The sequence below is a fragment of the Protobothrops mucrosquamatus genome, unplaced genomic scaffold (genome assembly GCF_001527695.2).
Source record: "Protobothrops mucrosquamatus isolate PMUCROS unplaced genomic scaffold, P.Mucros_1.0 scaffold1230, whole genome shotgun sequence".
NCBI lineage: Eukaryota > Metazoa > Chordata > Lepidosauria > Squamata > Viperidae > Protobothrops > Protobothrops mucrosquamatus.
The window spans coordinates 224,599-244,850 of NW_015387437.1; the positions used below are offsets into that span (position 1 = coordinate 224,599).

The 20,252-nt window shown below is 36.4% G+C and overlaps 1 protein-coding gene across 1 annotated transcript in view; it reads right to left on the bottom strand.

The window, feature by feature from the left end:
• LDAH (lipid droplet associated hydrolase) overlaps nucleotides 1–20,252 on the bottom strand; it is a 78,464-nt gene that overhangs the window by 47,031 nt on the left and 11,181 nt on the right. The window contains exon 3 of the mRNA XM_015820986.1: nucleotides 6,696–6,865. Within this exon, the coding sequence (XP_015676472.1) occupies nucleotides 6,696–6,865 (170 nt within the window). The remainder of the gene's footprint in view (nucleotides 1–6,695; nucleotides 6,866–20,252) is intronic.

The following is a 20,252-nucleotide window of genomic DNA, read 5'->3' on the forward strand; positions in this document are numbered from 1 at the left end:
GGCCGGCCGCACCGGGCGCAACATCTGGGGGGGCGCGCTCGCACTCGCAGCTCTCTGCCCCTGCCTGGCTCACTCACTCTCTCTGCAGTGCTGGCTGTGCGAATCCGATCCGAGCCGCCGGGTCGCCGCCCACTGTGGAGGGGGGGGCGCAAATTACTTGCCTTGCCCCGGGTGCTGACAACCCACGCTACGCCACTGCCATCTACCATTAATTCCTTTTCATGGCTTGCCCAGTTATACTAGTATTGTTTAGTAATTAAAATATTTAGATATTCACCCGTAGAAAGCAATGACCAAGAAACATCCCTGCCATTGTTTTCTGGTGACTTTTCTTCCCAGAAATTTTATTAAGAATTTGAAAATTGAGTTGTTATTTTTTTCCCCAGCTTTGCTGGCAAATATCTCTTTATTATTTAACAAGATGTATTTCTTTCATCTGCCTACTTACTAATAATGCAATAAATACATAGATTCAACTGTTGATAGATGTAACTGCTCCTGTTATCTCAGGAGCTCCTCATTCCAGCAAGCCAAATGCTTCTTCATATAAGTTTTGTAACATGCATTGCTATAATTGCAAATTTATATATAGCAACTAAGAAAAAAGGTGCAGTTCTGCAGTTGTGTTAAAACCATTAATTGCTTAACTGTTCTATAATCCAATCTATGTGTCAGTCACTACTGAGCTCAAGAAAATCTCCTCTAAAATAAGCACATACAGCATCAACTCCTTGATCATTTAAGACAGCCAGCATAATCCTCTAAAATAGGAATCCAACTGCCACTGAGTCATGAAACTAAATAAATCACCTCAGGTTACTTGTTGTCATTTAACCAAATCTCATTCGCAGAAATTCCCATGTGTCTAAATACAGGTAGCCCTTGACTTGCAACCACAACTGAGCCAAAAATTTCTATTGCTAAGCAAGACAGTTTTTAAGTGTTTGCCCCATTTTATGACTTTTGCCACAATTAAATGAACCACTGCAGTTGTTAAGTGAATCATGCAGCGATTAGGATGAATCTGGCTCTCCCCTCTATTGACTTTACTGGTTGGAAACCTGCTGGGAAGTTTACACATAGTGATCATGTGACCCTGGGACAGTGCAACTGTTCTAAATATATGCCAGAAGCCAAATGCCCGAATTTTGATCATGTGACCATGGGGATGCTGCAATGGTTATAAATGTGAATATTGGTCGTAAGTTACTTTTTTCCACTGCCTTTGCAACTTCAGTCACTAAACGAATGCTTGTAAGTTGAGGACTACTTGGAGCAGTGGGGAGGCTGTATGTGCCAATTTGAACTTGCTGAAGAAAAGATGAAATGTCCATGGAATAAATTTACTGAATAAAAATAAGATCGAGTTTGCTTTTTTTTACTGTAACTTTTGTAGAAGTGAGTTTGAGTCTTATAGACTTAAATCTTGTAAGCTTGGATGTCTTAATAGTACAGAGAAAACATTACCATAAAGGGGAAAAAAATCAAAAAATCAAATCAAATAATACTGGTAATAGAAACTAAAAGTAATGCAAGCTGATCAATGCTCAAATTGCTTTCTTGTATAATATTATTTGACCTGATTGTTGCTGTCATCTCAGTGGGATTGAACACAAGAGTTAAGACTGGTACTGAAGTTCATTTAATATTATTTATTCTACCAGTCATTCAGATCTTAATCCTCCATTTCCTCTTTTCTTGCACTACAGCACTTGGACGTATTGTACTTGGACTACAGCAGCGGAATAACAGACTTATGCTCTATTTTGAGATGGCTTGCTATTTTAATGCTATGTAACTTCCTAGAAAAAACTGTTTTAAGTGGCTTTTTTAAACAACATAATTCTCACTCTTCATATGTTTCAAAGGAAGCCAGATGAAACATGAGGAAGATTTCATTGAGGAGAACTTGAAAGCTTCTACCTTCTCCATGTAAAGAACATTTAAATACATCCTTCTTATTTGTAGTAATACAAACACAACTTTCTTCCTCCTTCTTGTAATTATTTTAAAAAGGAGTTGCTTTGGCTAGTGAGATGGGCAGCATATAAATTTAATAAATAAAAATAAATAGAAACCTGTACCTGTCTATTTTTAAAATAATGTTTTTATCATGTTTGCAATTACTGTACTTTATTAAGTTCATTAGCTTAAACCTATTGCAATTTTTCTTGCTTTTCAGCCCGGGTAAAAATAATATAAGCATATTGCTATGTAAAATATATGTAGCATATAAGCATCTTTAACGATGGTTACAATCTGACTAAGCAACAAATGGAATGGAAATCAATTTCTTAGCATCTACCATCATTTGAATGCAACAAAACGAAATTTGATACTCCTTGAAGGAATGGGAATTGGAGAAATATATGCTTTGGGAGTCTCTTAAGAGAGGAAAAAAGTAATCAAATTGCAAATTAGAGTCTATTCAAGCAATAAATTAGTGTCAGTGTAACTCTTTTCAATGTGTGACTACTCAGAAGCACTGGGAACAACAAATGCATGTACTTTGAAACGACTTAAAAGTGCAGTATTTGCCAAGGAGGCAAATAGAAAATCAGTTCATATGCCTTTGAGTCAGCCTTATCTATTTCCTATGGTGATAGCATAAAAATAATTAGTAACAATAATTAGTAGCAAAGAAAATGCACACTGTACTCATGAAAACCTATCTGGAAACAGGAATCAAGGGTCTTCTTAATTGTGCCTGAAGCTGTGTAACAAGCTATTTATTATATAAGGCATTTAGCAACCACATTTAGCTCACTCTAGCAAAAGAAGGGACACACCCTTTACAGGTATCTTCCTCCACCTATGTTCTCATGCCTTCCCCAACTCTTTCTGCAGGGTTTAGGCAGCCTTCAGAACAGTGTGGAATGAAACACCAGATGCTACAAGAAAGGCATTGTAGATAGCAAAGTTGATAGGGACTGAGAACCAAGGTTAAGGAAGCCAGCTTGGGATCAGGAAAAGTTTCCAGGAGCCTACAGAATTGCAAAAAAATAATAAATATACAAAGCTCCATTTGTGCGAGCAGCAGGCACGCGCGCCTGCCGCTCAGGCAAATGGAGCTGTACGCGCAAGTGCACACACCAGCTGCTCTCGCGGAACCATTCCCTCTCGTCCCCCCGCCAGTCCATCAAGCGGGAAAGGTTGGGGACCGCTGATTTATACAGCATTGTTTTCCTCCAAGAACACTACTTTCCAAGCAATGGGTATATTTTACATACACATGCACAATAGCTGACTGAGTTAAGATTAAACGCTAAAGACAATATTATCATACCCCCCCTTAACATTTTAAAGCTGCAGAATGAGGCAAGATGGCAGAGGTTGGGAATCTGTCATCCTTCAGAAGTGCTGATCAGCTACATCAAATCACTGCATTTACAAGATTCCAAACCACGTCTCACTATTATTAAATTTGCTACTCTGGTGTTACAACGATCAATTCAATTTAGACACCTGAGGGTATTTTTGAATTATCACAAGTTTGGAACTTCATTGCTATAATGAAGAACTAGAGATTTATCAAACACGGAGAGCAGTACAAAAGATAACTCTTCACCACTGGAAAGACAGTGCAAACACAGATTTACAGTGCAATATGACTGATGGGTGTTCACTTTTTGCTTATTAGTTAGTTCTCTATCAATGCAATGGAACATAGAACATAGAATCATAAGGTTGGAAGAGACCTTGGATGTCATCTAATCCAACCCCCTGCTCAACGCAGATGCCTTATGCCATCCCAGTCAAATGATTATCCAGTCTATTTTTGAAAACTTCCAGTAATGGAGCACCCACTGCTCCAGGAGGCAAGCTATTCCATTGATTAATTGTTTTCACTGTCAAAAAAATTCTCCTTACTTTTAGGTTGGCTTTAACATGCTTCCACACAATCAATATTATTTCACATGGTCAAGGTGTAATGATCAGTTTAAAAACTAGGAAAAATAAACTTCTTATACGTAACATGTTTTTCCCCTTTTTTCTTTATATTTTTTGTGTTTTCCTCTTCTCTCTCTCTCCCCCTTTTCTTTTGCCCCCCCCCCCGCTAAAGCAATAAAATAACTTATGCCTTCTGTATGTAAAAAATATATGGTAAATGTTCAAGCAAATGTAAGTCATTCTTGAACCTAGGAGAGCCTCTAGGTATAAGCTGTCATATGCTTTGACTCCAGTTGTGCATCTCCAAGCTGCAGACCTGAAGGAGAAAGTTTATATAACTGAAGCTAAGCACGGTGGTAACTTGGTGTGCTTTCTTAGTTCAAAGCAATGTAAATATCAGGTCAATGGGGTAGGGGTGGTGGTGGTGGTGACAGGGTCAGCTGTGTGATCATTCATTTTGAATCCTGGTCCAGATTCCTCCCACACAGTCCAAAGACGCATCATGGTTTTCCAGTTTTTAAAAATAACTTTAAATAAAATTTTAATAGGTGCACTTTGAATGAAAACAGAAAATTAGGGAACTACTAAATAACAACCAAGTAGTTCAAAGCAAGAACACATTGCATTGAAAAAACATTTAGAAAGCTGTTCATTTTAAAACAAAAACCAGAATCCCATAGCAAATACAGAAAGTAGCTATAAACACACACAGATGCACAGCCAGCTACTAAATTACACTTATGGACTTGAATTCTCCTGAGAATTAAATATTCCAATAAAAATAAGAGAAGAGATGGAAACACAAGTTTCTTATTATCACACTTCATATCATAAAATATAGAGGTTAACTTACTTTGGGCAGAAGTTGTGCAACAAACTGGCTTACGCAAATATTTTTTTATTGTTGACCTATCTTAAATGCAGCTTGTCATAATTTAACTTCAAGCACATTGTGCTCTCAAATCATCCTAAATGTATCTATAGTTTCAACCCACTGACAAATCATTACTGTGCCAGCAGTATCTTTGGGGCCATGTGAAGGGGGAAGGCAATTCAACAAATCAAATATAATTGAAACCAGGTAACTATTAGAGTAAAATAAGCTGGTTTTTTCCCTAGATCCCTTAATATTAGAATTACATAAATTACAAATATAATACAGTGTATTATCTCTCCTGGGTAAATAAACAAACAAACAAACAAACAAACAAACAAACTTGGATGTTAACCATGTTAATTTCTGGGTATGAAGTATAGGCTAATGTGTGATCTATAGATTTGTAGTTTCAGCTTAAGAAAAGGAAGCTTTCAATCAAAGGAGAACAATTTACAGGAATAAACTCATGCATACTCTCACACTTAAATACTAATTTTATGATGTTGTACAATTAGTAAAGTATTTGCTAAAGCCAACAGAAAAAATAACACTTTTTTAATGACCATGAGCCATAAACAGAATAAAAATGTGACTAATTATCTACACTCTATCCTTTCTTCTCAAGTTATTTATATCCCACCTTGCCTCCACTCTAGTGCCATCTGTTTTGCAAATGAATTTGTAACAATTCTTTCTGCAAGACCTGTGTTGTACAGTAAAACACGTGAATTGGAAATAAAGAATATTCCCCCCCCCCAAAAAAATTAGAATCAATTTGGAAAGAAGCTTGGAAGTCTTCAAGCCCAATCCTGGGCCTATTGTTGGAACCTTCATACCATCTCTGACAAATAGCTGTCCAGATTTTTTTTCTTGGTCAGTAATGAAGCACCTACAGCTTGAGAAGGCACTGCTGTTGCATTGCTTGACAGCTCTCAGTTAGGATATTCCTTCCTAATTCAAGTGTGGATTACTCACTGTAAACCTTCTATCTATGATTTTTGTCTGGAAAATAAATCAATACCCTCTTCCCTGTGGTATCCCTTCACGTATTGGAAGATTGCTATCACATCTCCCTTTAGCCTTCTCTTCTTTAGGCTAATCACATCAAATTCCTTTAACCACTCTTTGTAAGATTTAGTTTCCAGGCCTCTTACCATCCTTTTTTGCTGTTCTCTTTCCTGTTTAGAATACAATAGAATAGAGCTGGAAGGGACCTTGGAGGTCTTCTAGTCCAGCCCCCCGCTCAAGCAGGAGAACCTATACTGTCTCAGACAGGTGAATGTCTAGTCTCTTCTTAAAATGCCCACGATTTCTGGGGGTAAGCTGTTCCACTGGTTAATTGTCCTCCCTGTCAGGAAGTTTCTCCTTAATTCCAGATTGCTTCTCTCTTTGATCAGTTTCTAACCATTGTTTCTCGTCCTTCCTTCTGGTGCTTTGGTGAATAACGTGACCCTCTCTGCCTTGTGGCAGCCCCTCAGATACTGGAACACTGCTATCATGTCTCCCCTATTTCTTCTTTTCTTTAGACTAGCCAAACCCAAGTCCCGTAGCCGTTCTTTGTATATTTTAGTCTCCAGGCCTTTGATCATCTTTGTTGCTCTTCTCTGAATTTTTTTCAAACTCTCTACATCTTTTTTGTGATATGGTGACCAAAATTCTCTCTTATTCTGGTCTCCAGAACAGGGGACAGTTTTCTAAGTGTAGTCTGACCAGTACAGCATAGACTGCGACTAAAAAAATAGATGATTGGAATCTCCCAGGCAGAAAAACAATTATTATTATTGTTAATACAAGTGTATTAACCCTTTCTTGTCAGGCCATCTTCTGTGACTGAGAATTAAGGTTATTGTTATACAAATATGGTCAATTTAGGATGGGGGGATTGGAGAAAGAAAATGTTGAATAAGTTTATACATCTCTGACATACCTCCGGTTCTGGTGAGTGCTTCATAATTTTAAGAGCAAAATAACAGCCAATTGAGTGTCCAATAAGTATAAGCTTGACATCTTTTGGCACATACTTTCGGAGGAAGTTCAACTTGTGTTCAACTTGCCCATGAAGCCCAAAAACATCATCAGTGTCATTCGAAACCATCTCTATAAACAACCAAAAAATAATAATAAAATTATATCCTTTGCTTTGAAGATGATTTATTGCATTCACTGTTGTTCTTTATAACTGCTTTCCAAAATAATCTAGAAATTACCAAGAATACTCACAGACTTTCTTTTAGTGATAATTATTTAATGTTGTTCAATTACTTGTATTAAATAGAATATTACCAATAAAACAGTAACACTAATTAAAACTTATTTAAATGGGCAATATAGTAAAGTTAACCGAATATAATATAAAAGCTTTTCCAGAAAGTTAATAGAAGGAACCATTCTGAATTCCTGAAGGAAGACAAAAGAAAGATGTAAAATTACCATAAAGAACACCCTGTTGTGATATCCCCAATCTCTGTTTTTCCTGTAGGAACAGAAAACAAGCCATGGATGCTGATCTTAAAAACTAGAAAAGCCAACAAAATGGCAGCATCTTAAACTGAATCCTGAAACCAAAAGGCTGAAGAATTATTTTTTCAGGTAACAGTTAGCAAGAATTATGCTGCTGGACTATCTTTAACTATTTGCAGCTTAAGTCCCACTATATTAAGGAATTGGAATCCCACAATTTTAGAAATTTTATTTTATTCAGAAAATTAGTATGTTTCAACCAGGACTTTTTTTTGTCATAGAACGCATTGGAATGGAGTTCCGGCACCTTTTTTCGGCGGATTTTCCAGAGTTGCCTTGAACAAAATCCTAGTCTTTTAGATACACTAAAAATTGAAGGTTTTTTTCCAACTACAAAGGTAAACCTTATAGGGTAGACAAGGCGGGTTGCATGACATGTGTGAGTTCCGGCACCCTTTTTTTTTTTTTTACACAAAAAGCACTGGTTTCAGACATCAAAGGTTTGGAAAATGTTGATATTATTCAGGACCTAAATGGTTGTCAACCTTTTGTATTTTATTTTCCTACTCCAATACTTCACTAAAGAACTTTCTTTTATATCAAACACGATCTGGAATTTTCTTTTCCAGGAAAACCATAAACATGTTTATAAGCATTCCATTATTATGTTTATTACTTACAGTAAATTTTAAACACCTGACTTACTTAGCCTACTTCTGAATGCCACCTGTGATAGATATGCACTTAACTGAGAACCATCTGTTTTTAAAGAAAGGGTGGCCAATTTTCTTATGCTCAGAATCTACATTTCTTGTTTTTTGAAAAAATGTTCAACCTCCAGGCGATGCAGGGTACATGCCCAGTATTGCAATGTGTCACCATCACAGACAAGCCGAAACGTGAGATGAGCAGCTATATAAATCTAATAAATAAAATAAAATACTCATGGTCTTGGAGACATTCACTGTACAATATAATTTCAAATGCATTTTTCCACTCTGGGTCATTTCCCCTATGAAGTAAAAGTATATTAGAAGAAAAAATGCTTGTAAAAATCTCATTCAAATATTCTCTTCTATAGCAAACCTTCATTCCATTTTAACAGACTACATCTGGTGTGGTAAATAGCAGAAAGTCAGACTAAGATCCAGGTTCAAATCCAGTCAACAATGAGAGGGAGAGAGAAAAACAAAGAAGAGAACCTGTTTCTGTTTAGTATTCCTCTTCATAGGTTGCTCAGATGAGACAGTCAAGGCGAGATGACATTCACTATTTAGAGTTTCTCAGAGGCTATATTGCACAGGGTTGTCTATGGTAACGTGTTTGGCACCATGCTGAGAACATGAAGAACCACTTATTGAGTGTGCTCTCATACAGTCCCCGCATAATTAGTTGTTTTTAAAAAATGCCACAAAAAAGTAATTGTTGGGTATAAAATGATAATTGCTTCAAGGAAACAGGATCTTCTACTGTTTATTGTTTAGTGTTCAATGTTTACCCTTTGGTTCAAATCTTAAACAAATTAAACCAGGGATGGCCACAGAGAAAGCTTTGAGAAAGCCAATTAATACTGTTGGTAAACTGTCCTTAGAAACATCCTGCCATGATTTATGCTATTAAATTAAAAATGGAAGAGGCGGAAAGGAGAATGAGAAAGGCAGAAATAAACGGCATGTCCCCTCTTCTTTACCTCAAAAAAAAAAGATGAAAGCAATCTTTTGCCAATAACAGTTTTTTTTCACTTATTATGCAGGTAATGGAAAATAAAAAGTTTTGTAGCAAAGGCCTAAGGCCAATGCATTGTTTTCAGATGAAGGCCTATTTTTAGGCCAAGTTGCTCTGGTTATTTTTTCATCCAGTCCATCGCCAAGTATTGTGTTGTAAGCTGAACATCTAATTCATCCTACGAAAAGTATTGTCCTGAATTATATGAAGTTCTCAAGTAACCTAAACTTAAGATATGTTTATGATCATTTCTCATGTCTTTCCTTATTCATTTAACAATGAAATAAAATGATTACGATAAAGGTATAGAAAGTAGTATCTTCATGTACCCAGAGTATGTATATTGGTTTTTCTGCTCTGGCCCTAAAAAGTCATTTAGTTAAAATAAAACTAATGGTTGTCAATTTTTTATAGAAGCAGAAACTGGTCTCAGAAAAGGGACAGACACCCAGGATCACATTTCAAATATCTGATAGATATTTCCTGTGCATAATAAGGCCTTTGATTGTGGATACTACAAACAATTGTGGATAGTCTTTAAAAATATGGACATAGTGGACTACACCATCTTCAACTAATGCAGGGGTGTCAGACTGCTGGCCCACGGGCCGGATGCGTCATGCCAAAACCACACCCACCCCATTGCCGGCAATGGAGAAAAAGTCGTGATACGTCGCGACACATCATGGGATGTTCTGAGTTTGATACCCCTGAACTAATGTGTTCAAAATCAAGAAAAGATTATGTCATGGTTGTATACTGTCATCCTATTTATTTAATTTACATACAGAATAAAATAGAACTCAAAAAACATTTGCTATGTTGGAAAACTTCTAAAATAGAGGAAATGTTGTACTGGGAAAAAAAGACACAAAGATACATTCTAAAGGAAAGAGGAAAAAAAAAAGACTAAAAGTATCAAGGTGAAACTGAGCTAATTTAATTACATTTAAATCACAAATGCAAAGATATCAATGTGTTTCTACACCTAGAGCAGGAAAAGAGATCACAGAAGGCATTGTAGTTTAGATCCTATCCACAGTTTTAATTTTCTGTAAAGATTAGTGCAAATGCATAGGAAAGAGTTTGTATTGTATTCTTTAGCACATGTGTGGCAGCCACTAATGTTCAGAACATCAAACTAGTTGAAGCCCCCTTCTCTTATTCATTTAGCACCAGAGGTCAGCAAGCATCTTGCTGACATCTTATATACCCTTCATAGTTCATACAAATGAACTATGAATTGGGACATGATTTGTCTTCTAGGGATTTCTCTCTAAACAAAATGCCTTTTCAAATCTCTAGCTAGCTATTTTGGAAATAATGCACATTGTTGTTTCTCAAGGAGGGAGTTAAGAATATAAATTGAAAACCACAGTATTACTCATCTCAGTGAACTGTGACATAACCCCCTGAAAATGGGATACCAGAAGATATAAATGTTTCTTTTCCACAAGCTTCAAATTCATAAAGAAATTTCTTTCAGCCTTCCCTTACTTAGGATATCATCTGCATCCAATTACAGAATGGGTGATGGTATCAGCTAGAGAACAACTTATGTCATGGAGTGAAAGGCTGAAAATATCCATAAACAATATGCACATGCACACACACAGTCACAGTCTCTCTCTTTCTCTCTCTCTCTCTCACACACACATAGGCCCAAAGTTAAGAGAAATGTGGATAATGAGAGGCCTCAGTAGTACAAGATTTGAAAAAAAGAAAGAAAAGTGTTCCAATCCATATTCTTGCTCAAAAAAATATGGGGTATTTATGGGGAACGGAATGGAGAAGAAATATTACTTTTAATGCAAGATTAGCCAACTTGTTTTTACAAATTAAAGTTACATAAATTACTAGCAAAATAAACTGGTAAACACAATGTGCTGTCTAATATAGAGAATGTGATTTTAAATAAACCACATCAAAATGAATATTATAGTTACAGTAGCATGAAGCAAGGGGGCAAAAAGTGTACTTAGTATATTTGCACACAAGTTATTCAGAGAGATAACCGGAGCTGGATGGTCTTGGACCAGTTACTCTCCCTCAGCCCAACCCACCTCACAGAATTGGTATGGAAAAAATAGGAGGAGGAAGGTATATTAGATACAGTATGTTTGCTGCCTTGAGTTATTTGTGAAAATAATAAAGACAGGATACAAATGAATGAAAAATAAAAAGGTAAAGGCTTCCCCTGTCCAGTTATATCTGACTCTAGAGATCAGTGCTCATCCTAGCCAAGGGAATCAGTATTGTCCAAAGATGCTTCTGTGGTCCTTCAGCTGGCATGACTATACCCTGAAGTGTATGGAATGCTGTTATTTTCCCACTGAGTGGTACCTATTTATCTACTTGCATTTGTATGCTTTCAAACTGCTAGGCTGGTAGGAGCTAGGGCAAGGACAGGAACTCATCCCGTCATGGAGTACTTGAGTCTCAAACTGCCAATCTTTCAGTCGACAAGTCCAGTGTCTTAACTGCTCGGCCATCCCACCCCCTATAAACGAATGAATGAATAAATAAATCTGTTTAATATTGCTGAATATGTATGTCTTTTAGGAAGTAGGTTGTTTGAAACAAATCAAAACCAAACATACTTTAAAATTGCAGTGTTTCAGTATTATTTGCATCGATTCCAAAATAAAACATGTTCAAGGGGAATTATCACAGAGGAGTAAACCTCTATGCTTATCTTTTAATTTATACAAGAAAAGTAATGTTCTTGTTATTTTGGATAATCTTATTTTACCTGCTATCCTTAAATCATACAAACTGATTTATGCAGTCTTCAACTTAATTCTACTCTTGCTGACAAGCCTATAAGGCCTGTGTTATATGTGCAAAGACAGTTATACAATTCTAGTAGACATTTGCAAAATGTTTTGAATTTATAATGTTTTAAGCTCAAAATGGATTATTTCAACCATTCTGCAAATGGTTTTGCAAGATGTTTTCATTTTGATGCAAAGGCTTTTTTCAAGTTTAGAACACTTCTGGAATGACTGAAACCATCCATTTCAAATTAGAACTGGGAGATGGTTCAAGTATAAAACATCCTGAAGTTGAACTGGTTTGTACAGTATACCCCTAAATTTTAATAAGTGAATGGGATAAATCAGGGTGAAACGCTTACAAGCCTTCACATGTTATTGACTTTTCAGTGTGGCATCCCTAGCCAACATAGCCAGTATCAAGGAATCATAGGAGTTGAAGTTCATTAACTTTTGTAGGACCAAAATTTCTCATATATAGAATAAAAATACTACAAATAGACATTTGCACGTGTTTGTGTACATGTGGGTATATGACAGATTACAAACAAACACAAAGCAAATCAAAGACAAAAAGAGAAGCTGAAAATTTGATGCATTTTCCCCATGGTATACTTTTCCATATTCCATATTAACTCTTGGCACAAAATGTTTGTCCATTTCCAATCAATATTAATGAATTATTATGCATGTTTATGCTTTCAAATGTCCTTTAAAGTTCCTGAAGAGTCAAACTGAGCAGTAAAGGCTGAACCATTACGATGACCACCACCACATGCTGAGGCAGTTTCTGAAACATTAAATGAAAACAACCAGTTCTTCCTCACACACTGATGTGGTCGTATTTCACTGTTGACGAATAGCCTGCTGAACTTTGAAAGTGAATCATCGCATATATTAAACAGTCCTATAAACAGGAAGCTCCTGCTCTATACTGAAACACCAGACATATTCTGTAGTAAAAACATTCTTCTATATTTGTGACACTACAAAAGAGTAAATAATTCATTTCTTATTATATAATACTTGCTGGTTAGCATTACGTAGACCTCATGAAAATTCATGAGGGTTATGAAATACAGGCATTTTAAGCAAACTATTTGCTAAGGCATTGTAAGAAATAACCATGTAATTTCATTAACACACCCAATACTTCTTTCACCTTTATTTATTTGTTGTTGTTGCTTTCATCAGAGCCAAATCAGATGCAATATTAATCATGAGGCTGAAACTAAGACCTGAAAACCTGATATTTAGATGTTACCATCTCAGCAGTCAGTAAAACAAAATGAGAGAGATAACTGCTAAATGGGAAATCATTCCACATGTAAATAAGGGCATATTCTACCTAAACAGCCCTCCCAACCTGTAAGGATATGTGAGAAAGATGTGGGGAGACAAGTCAAAGAGCTGCCTAGGGAACAATCAAATAAGAGACAGCATAGACAGAAGTTAAATAATGGGCAGGGCAAGAGGCTCTGAAGAGACTTCCGAGTTTCTCTGGTTGGGAGGAGATAGGAGGGGGAGAAAGGATTGTACTTTCAGTCTTGTAAGAGTCAATGTAACCTTACAAAAAGGTAAAAATCAGCTTATCTGGTTGCGATTCCTGTCTGGTTTACCCCACAAGACTGACACAAACTGATTAGTTGTCTATGGAGATTCTCAGTCATCCAGGTCATGGTTGTCAGAACTGAAGAAGCTTCTTGGATGAGAAGCAAAATGTCTTCAGGGAAAAACAAAGTCCAGTTGCCTGGACTTTGGGACAAGCTGATTAGCTATATCATCTTGGGAATGGATGGTTGCCCTCCATGTCTGGGGACTCGGATGTTACCCAAAAGTCCAGAAAAAAAAGTGAGAACAAATGCACATTTTTAGTGTTCATTTATTTATTTATTTATTTATCAAATTTATACCCCGCCCTTCTCCTAACGGACTCAGGGCGGCTTACAGCCAGTTAAAACAGATAACTAATACAATAATACTAATTTTAAAATATGATTAAAATGAAATATTCATTATTGGCCGTTTCTTTTTAAAATTATTTTAAAAACCAAATTAAAATACCCCTTAGGCCAGTCCNCTGGGGGTCGCCAACCGACACTGTCTGGCTGACGGCACCCTGAGGAGACCCTCTCTGTGGGAGCGTATCGGCCGATGAGAGGTAATCTGAGGCAGAAGGCGGTCTCGGAGATAACCAGGTCCGATGCCATGGAGCGCTTTAAAGATGATAATCAACACCTTGAAGCGCACCCGGAAAGCCACCGGCAGCCAGTGCAGCTTGCGCAGCAGCGGTGTTACATGGGAGCGACGAGTCACTCCCATCACATTCTCATTCAAATGGCTGCCCCCCCCCCAAGAATACAACTTTCCACTCAATGGTTATATTTTATGGACATATGCATGATAGTTGAACTGAATTAAGGCTAAATATGACTTTATCCTATCCCCAAAACAATTTAACAGCTGCGTATTAAGAAAATTTGACAGGGATAGGGAATTTATAGGCTTCAAGTGTGGCTGATCAGCCACTGCATTCACAATGCTATTTTAATGAAGCAAACAAGCTCCCTTAATTAAATTATTTATTATTTCTCTCCTACTGCATGTGGGGGAAGACTATTGTCCAAAGCATAATTAGGGGTGATTAATCCCTTTTTGGAAGGAGCCCACTTCCCTTGCCAAAATGATATTTAGCTCAGCATTTAACTAGTAAAGTCGCTCAAATTTGCTTGAATTTTAACCCACTTGGGCAAAATCTAAAGCAATGCTCAGGACAATGATTATCTGGAATTCATTTTGGCCTATGACCTATGAGTAATTGGTTAGGGAATTCTCTTAAACGTCCTAGACTCTTGGAGCAACTGGTACAGTTCTCTGCATCCACTAGACTAGATTGTTAATATTCCTTTAAGGAAGGAAATATTTCCAATAGCCTTCAAGGAAGCTGACATACTTTCTCCTTAAGAGGCCCAGCCTGGACCCAAATAGGTATTAAATGACTATCACCCAGTTGTCCAACCATTATTTTTGGCTGTTTGTTCAGAGAACACTGGATAAATCAGTTATCTGGATCCTAGTCAGTCAGGTTCAACATTTTTTTAGGTATCCCATACAAAAGCTCTCTGGAAAATTAAATTCATTTCTATGTAATGAATTTGAGATATCCAAAATTGCACAGTATAATTCATTTATTTCATATTTAAATATATAACCAATAAAGACAGCATTTTGTATCAACATTATCCTTGTGACTTCCCACATTAGTTATTGCTTAGTTTTGTCTTCTCTTTTCTTTAAGAAATGTGATCAAGGTGGCTTATAACAACAATGTTGAGGTTCAGCCAAAGTTTTAAATGTGAGGCTATGAGTGGCATGTAAAGTGTTAATGTAACTATTTGTAAAGATTCTAATATAATTTCAATATAGTAAGATAAACCCAGTATATTAAGTTTAAACCAATATATGTACAGTGTCTATAACTCAATAAAAGATTAAATGTTTAATCTCTAGTTGAACATGACCTTATTGACAGCAGCATATGATCAGTAGCTTCTGTTTTGAAAGCTAGGGCTCTGAAGTACAATGTATTTTAAAAAGCCTCTGAGAGGAAGCACTAACATGCCATTTAAATAAACTTTCCAAATCTATGTTTTCAAGCTTAAGAGCAAGAAAGTAAATTGCTTCACCACTACACCACTCAAACAAAATGCAACCAAAACTCTCAAACCAAATTAAATAAAAGCTGTTCCAAATGTTAAGAGATACGTTAAGGGAAACCCTATAATCTTGCAAAAATAAATGCACTGTGGGCAAGCTCCAGTTGCTTATTTTAAGAGAGAAACAAGGATTGCTGTGCTTTGATTACAATAAAATCCAAGAAGGCATTTTAATATTACCCCTCTCCTTGTTTTTTAAGCTTGGCATTTTCGATCCAAATATGCCATTAACGTCCTCTAACTCTTTTACCATATAAAACAGAGACACAAACAAAAACAATAATATGCAAGTTGTAATGGACAAAACTACGGGATATAAATAAGTAGTTGGTGCTTATGAGGTTATAAAAGGAGCTGTTCATAAGTAGCATCTGCAGTCAAGCAAACTAACCCTTAGGAAAATGTAATGAGTCAAAGTGTCAATACTGGGCAGTGCAGAGGAAAAAGCAACATTTAATGATTCTGCTAATGTTTATTCAGCATGTATAGATCGTTCCTTTTTAAGCAGAATGACAAAATGCCACGTTAAATACTTCAATATGAGTATTTCAGCTTTAAAGGTAGGTAGCTAGACGGATGTAAAGAGATCTCAAGTATATAGTTAACTATACTGTACCAATTGCTAACATTCCATATATATCAATATGTCAGTATAAATGATATTATCTTTTGGAGCAAGAATTGACCAAAAAGTCAGCATTAGCAAATTCATCTGTAGCACCTCTGCTGAAAGGGCCACTGGCAATCAGTCACTTTTATCCCTTTCCCAGGTGACCAGCCCAACCTGGCCCAGGCACACCAACACACCTTGGAGGGAGTTACAGGTTTTAATGAAAAATAATGGTCGTTAAGATACAAATCAAATTAAACTGCACAATAATATAAAACATTAAATCTTACAGTGAGTAATGTTTCTCAAGTTATCTCAAAGACGCTTTTTTGAAAGGTAAACTTGACTTTGTTTCTTTCTTGAGGAAGACATTTTGCTTTTCATCCAAGAAGCTTCTTCAGTTCTGACTGAAATTTCTGATTGAAATTAATTTCTGCTCACAATTAATTTTGAAAAATCAAACTAAACTATTAATAAATTATTTATTTTTTAAGAAACACAAATAATTTAATTTCTAATATTCATCTACCAAAGGGCTTTCCCCCCCCTAACTGTGTCTGTACTGGAGATCAATTTGATAAATGATCAGGGGATACATGCTCTGAGTTTTCTGGCAATTGCACTAAAAGTTAAATATAAAATCTAAGCTTACATGACTTCAAGCTATCAATCAACAATGAGGGTTGTTTTTTTAACTGTATAAGGTCATAGACTTGCCAGCAAATTCTAATTCTCAAGTTCTACTATCAATCTGAAAGCTGAGAAATATTTTTTTCCCTTGCAGTGCCAAATTGTTATTGTTTGCTTTAGAATCTGACATTTGACCGCAATGATTAGCAGCAATTTAAACAAAATACCATGATACCTCAGATTTCACTTTCAGCTTTAGTAGTACAGGAGGTAGGATGTTAGAATCCAGATGAGAAGTTAGTGATAATGAAAAGTTAAATATAATTTTTCATTTTCTATAATTGGAAGTGCTGAATGCATTGTTATTTGTTACAAATATTATTTAAATATTTGTGTATTAAAATTTCTAGATACTATTTATAGGTGCAGAAGAAAAGTACAAAAGCCATTATTTATTAGTCAAAAATATCCACTGAAATTAGTCACACTACACCAACCAATAAGATAATTAACAATCAGCATAATATAACTGAACAGTAGCTAAAACTACAAACGAACAGGCACACCTAAATTAAGACGCTGTGCAAATAAAATGTTGACTTGGAATGCAAACTATGCAGTGCTACCATTAATTGATTCTGGTGTAGTAATTCCCAACTGAGTGCCAGTTTGTTGCAGTGGTTAAGGTATTAGTGCCAAATAGGCATAAAGTCAGATTGCTTAATTCAAGAATGTTCAGAGAATTGAGCTATCATATCCTTTCTCCAGTTACCTTTCTAGTGGACTAAAATAGTGACTAACATTCATAGAACATAAAACATCAGAGTTGGAAGGGATCCTGGAGGTATTCTAGTCCAACCCTCTGCTCAAGCTGGAGACCCTATACCAGGGGTAGGCAACCTTGGCTCTTTTATGACTTGTGGACTTCAACTCCCAGAATTCCTGAGCCAGCTTGGCTGGCTCAGGAATTCTGGGAGTTGAAGTCCACGAGTCATAAAAGAGCCAAGGTTGCCTACCCCTGCCCTATACCATTTCAGACAAATAGCTGTCTGGTCTCTTCTTAAAAGCATCCAGTGATCCACCCACAACTTCTGAAGGCAAGTTGTTCGACAGTGAGAACAATCAACCAGTGGAATCAACCATTCATTAATATCTAAGAAGTATTTTGAAGGAATAGCCATCTAATCCACTCTTTTAATATAGTTTTTCTCCTGCGAACAAGGGATACTTAGCTTTTGTAATTAAAATGTGCCAAATGACATGGGCAAAAATGACAAAGAAAGTGTCCAGCTGTACCCTGAAAGATTCTGTTGATATTCAAAAGTCACATTAAATAAAACTGATCCATAAAACTACATAACCACAACACACTGGACATTTTTATTAGAACTGTGGTAATGTGTTTAAGTTCAGAGTGAATATAAAACTTAAATCTCAGAAGCCTGCACTAAAGATGTTTCTGTTCACTTCCAAGGTTTCTACCATATTCCCGTTAACATCTGATGTTATTAACTATATGAGAAAACTGAACTGGACAGTTAGTTACTAAAGTTAAAATGGTGGGAAAGAGCAGATTTCTCTATGGCCAACATAGCCATAATCATGCACTCTCATGTAGGTTATATGCCATTTTTTGCTGAAGTAACCATTCTGCTCATTGATAGATCCCTACTTAACCAGGAAGCTATCTGGACTCAATAGTATAGAAAACAAACTTTGGGAGAAATTGTAATAATATAACATTCAATCTTACATCTCAAGAACTACAGAGGGCAGAGAAATAATCCTGAAGATTAGGACAAAGAGCCACTATTAAGGCAATGATCAGACAAGACGGGCTTGAATCCATTCCAAGAAATATTTGAGAAAACAACTGACTGGCCCCTTTCCTAGTTTCCACAGAAATATAGGGAAAGGGGGGGGGGGAAGCACATTCAGGCTTCCAAGATTCTATTACAATTAGCATTACCATATAAATAGCCCTGACCTATATGGCATTGGTTTCTTAGGTTTATTTTATAGCAGTGGTGCCCAACCTTCCTGGCACCAGGGATCAGTTTTGTGGAAGACAATTCTTCCATGGACCGGGATGGGGGTGTTTCATGCAATACCTAGATCCTGCAAATGCGCAGATGAAGCTTCGCTCACTTGCCCACCACTTGCACAGCCCAGTTCCTAATAGATCATGGACCGGTACTGGTCTGAGGCCCAAGGGTTGAGGACCCCTGCTTTATAGGGCTGACAAGGCAGACTACTAAGTCAATATCACACAAGGAAGTGACTACTGTTAATCTAGATTTTTATAGAAAGTGGCCATTGACATCCACCTCCCTTCAAGCTGTAAATTCAAATTTGGTTGCCCTACTGAGTATACTAAGTCAATTGTCAATTGAGATAGCCTCATGGCTGCCAAAGGGGAAATGTAGTCCCAAACAATCCCACTAAACATGGGTAGGCAATCTTCCTAATGTTGTTAAATTTCAACTCCCTGGCTAAATAGTCATATATACTTCAAATATACTGCAAGTATCAATGTACATAAAAATCATGTTGCCCTACAGAACTATTTTGTACATTTTTAAAAATGATACAAGGTAAGTCTTCAGGTGTTTTTAAAAATCTACACCAAAATGAGCTGCAATGTCATAAGCATTATAAACACTAATCTTTTACCAAAGAGTGTGTTAGTATAACAGGAAAACGCACACACTCATGCATACATAGAATGCACCAAAAGTCAGCCTCTACACTACAGGCTAATCACAATTTGATTTGTTCATATGTTTTCCAATAGTCTTATTTACTGTATACTTAGGAATGTTCAAAGGTCATGCATCAAATGAATAATGAAATATTTGGAAGAAAATGACAACCAATTTGAACATTTAATGTGATTTATGTAATAAACTGTCTATGAAGCCTGACTTTTGGTACACCCATGTGTGTGTTTGTGTGTGTATCCTCACTGTGTAAATAACAGAGCATGAATTTAAGTTCCATCAAGACTAAGGAGTTGTGATACACAGAATAAAAACAATCAATCCCAGAATGGAATTTTCCAGAGAATTCCAGAATGCTCTGTTCCTTCTCAGGCCATGTCATTCTGGCTGTTCCTGGGGTGGGCAGGTGATTTTCTGGAAATTAATTCTCAAAACTGGAAGTGGTTCCAAAGTATTCAGAATAAAGTGTGTGAAGAAAATAGGACTGGACTAGGTCTAGAACTGCTTCTATTTCAGAAGATTAATTCCTTAGAAACCACTAACCCCTTCTAAAATAATTGGAAAGCAGGCTGAAAATCAGCAGATAATTTTTTAGAGGTGGGGACCGTCTGCAATTCTGGATTGTTCTGACATTCTTCCATCCAAGTATATACCAACCAGCCTCCATCTTTGGCAGCTCAGCTATAATTAGCTTAGTAGATTCCACCTGCCTGTGCTAAGTAGGTCCATAATAAATGCCAAGAAAAAAACCTTGCCTTTTACATGCAACACCTCTCGCTATTATTATTATTATTATTATTATTATTATTATTATTATTATTATTATTATTATTATTATTATTATTATTA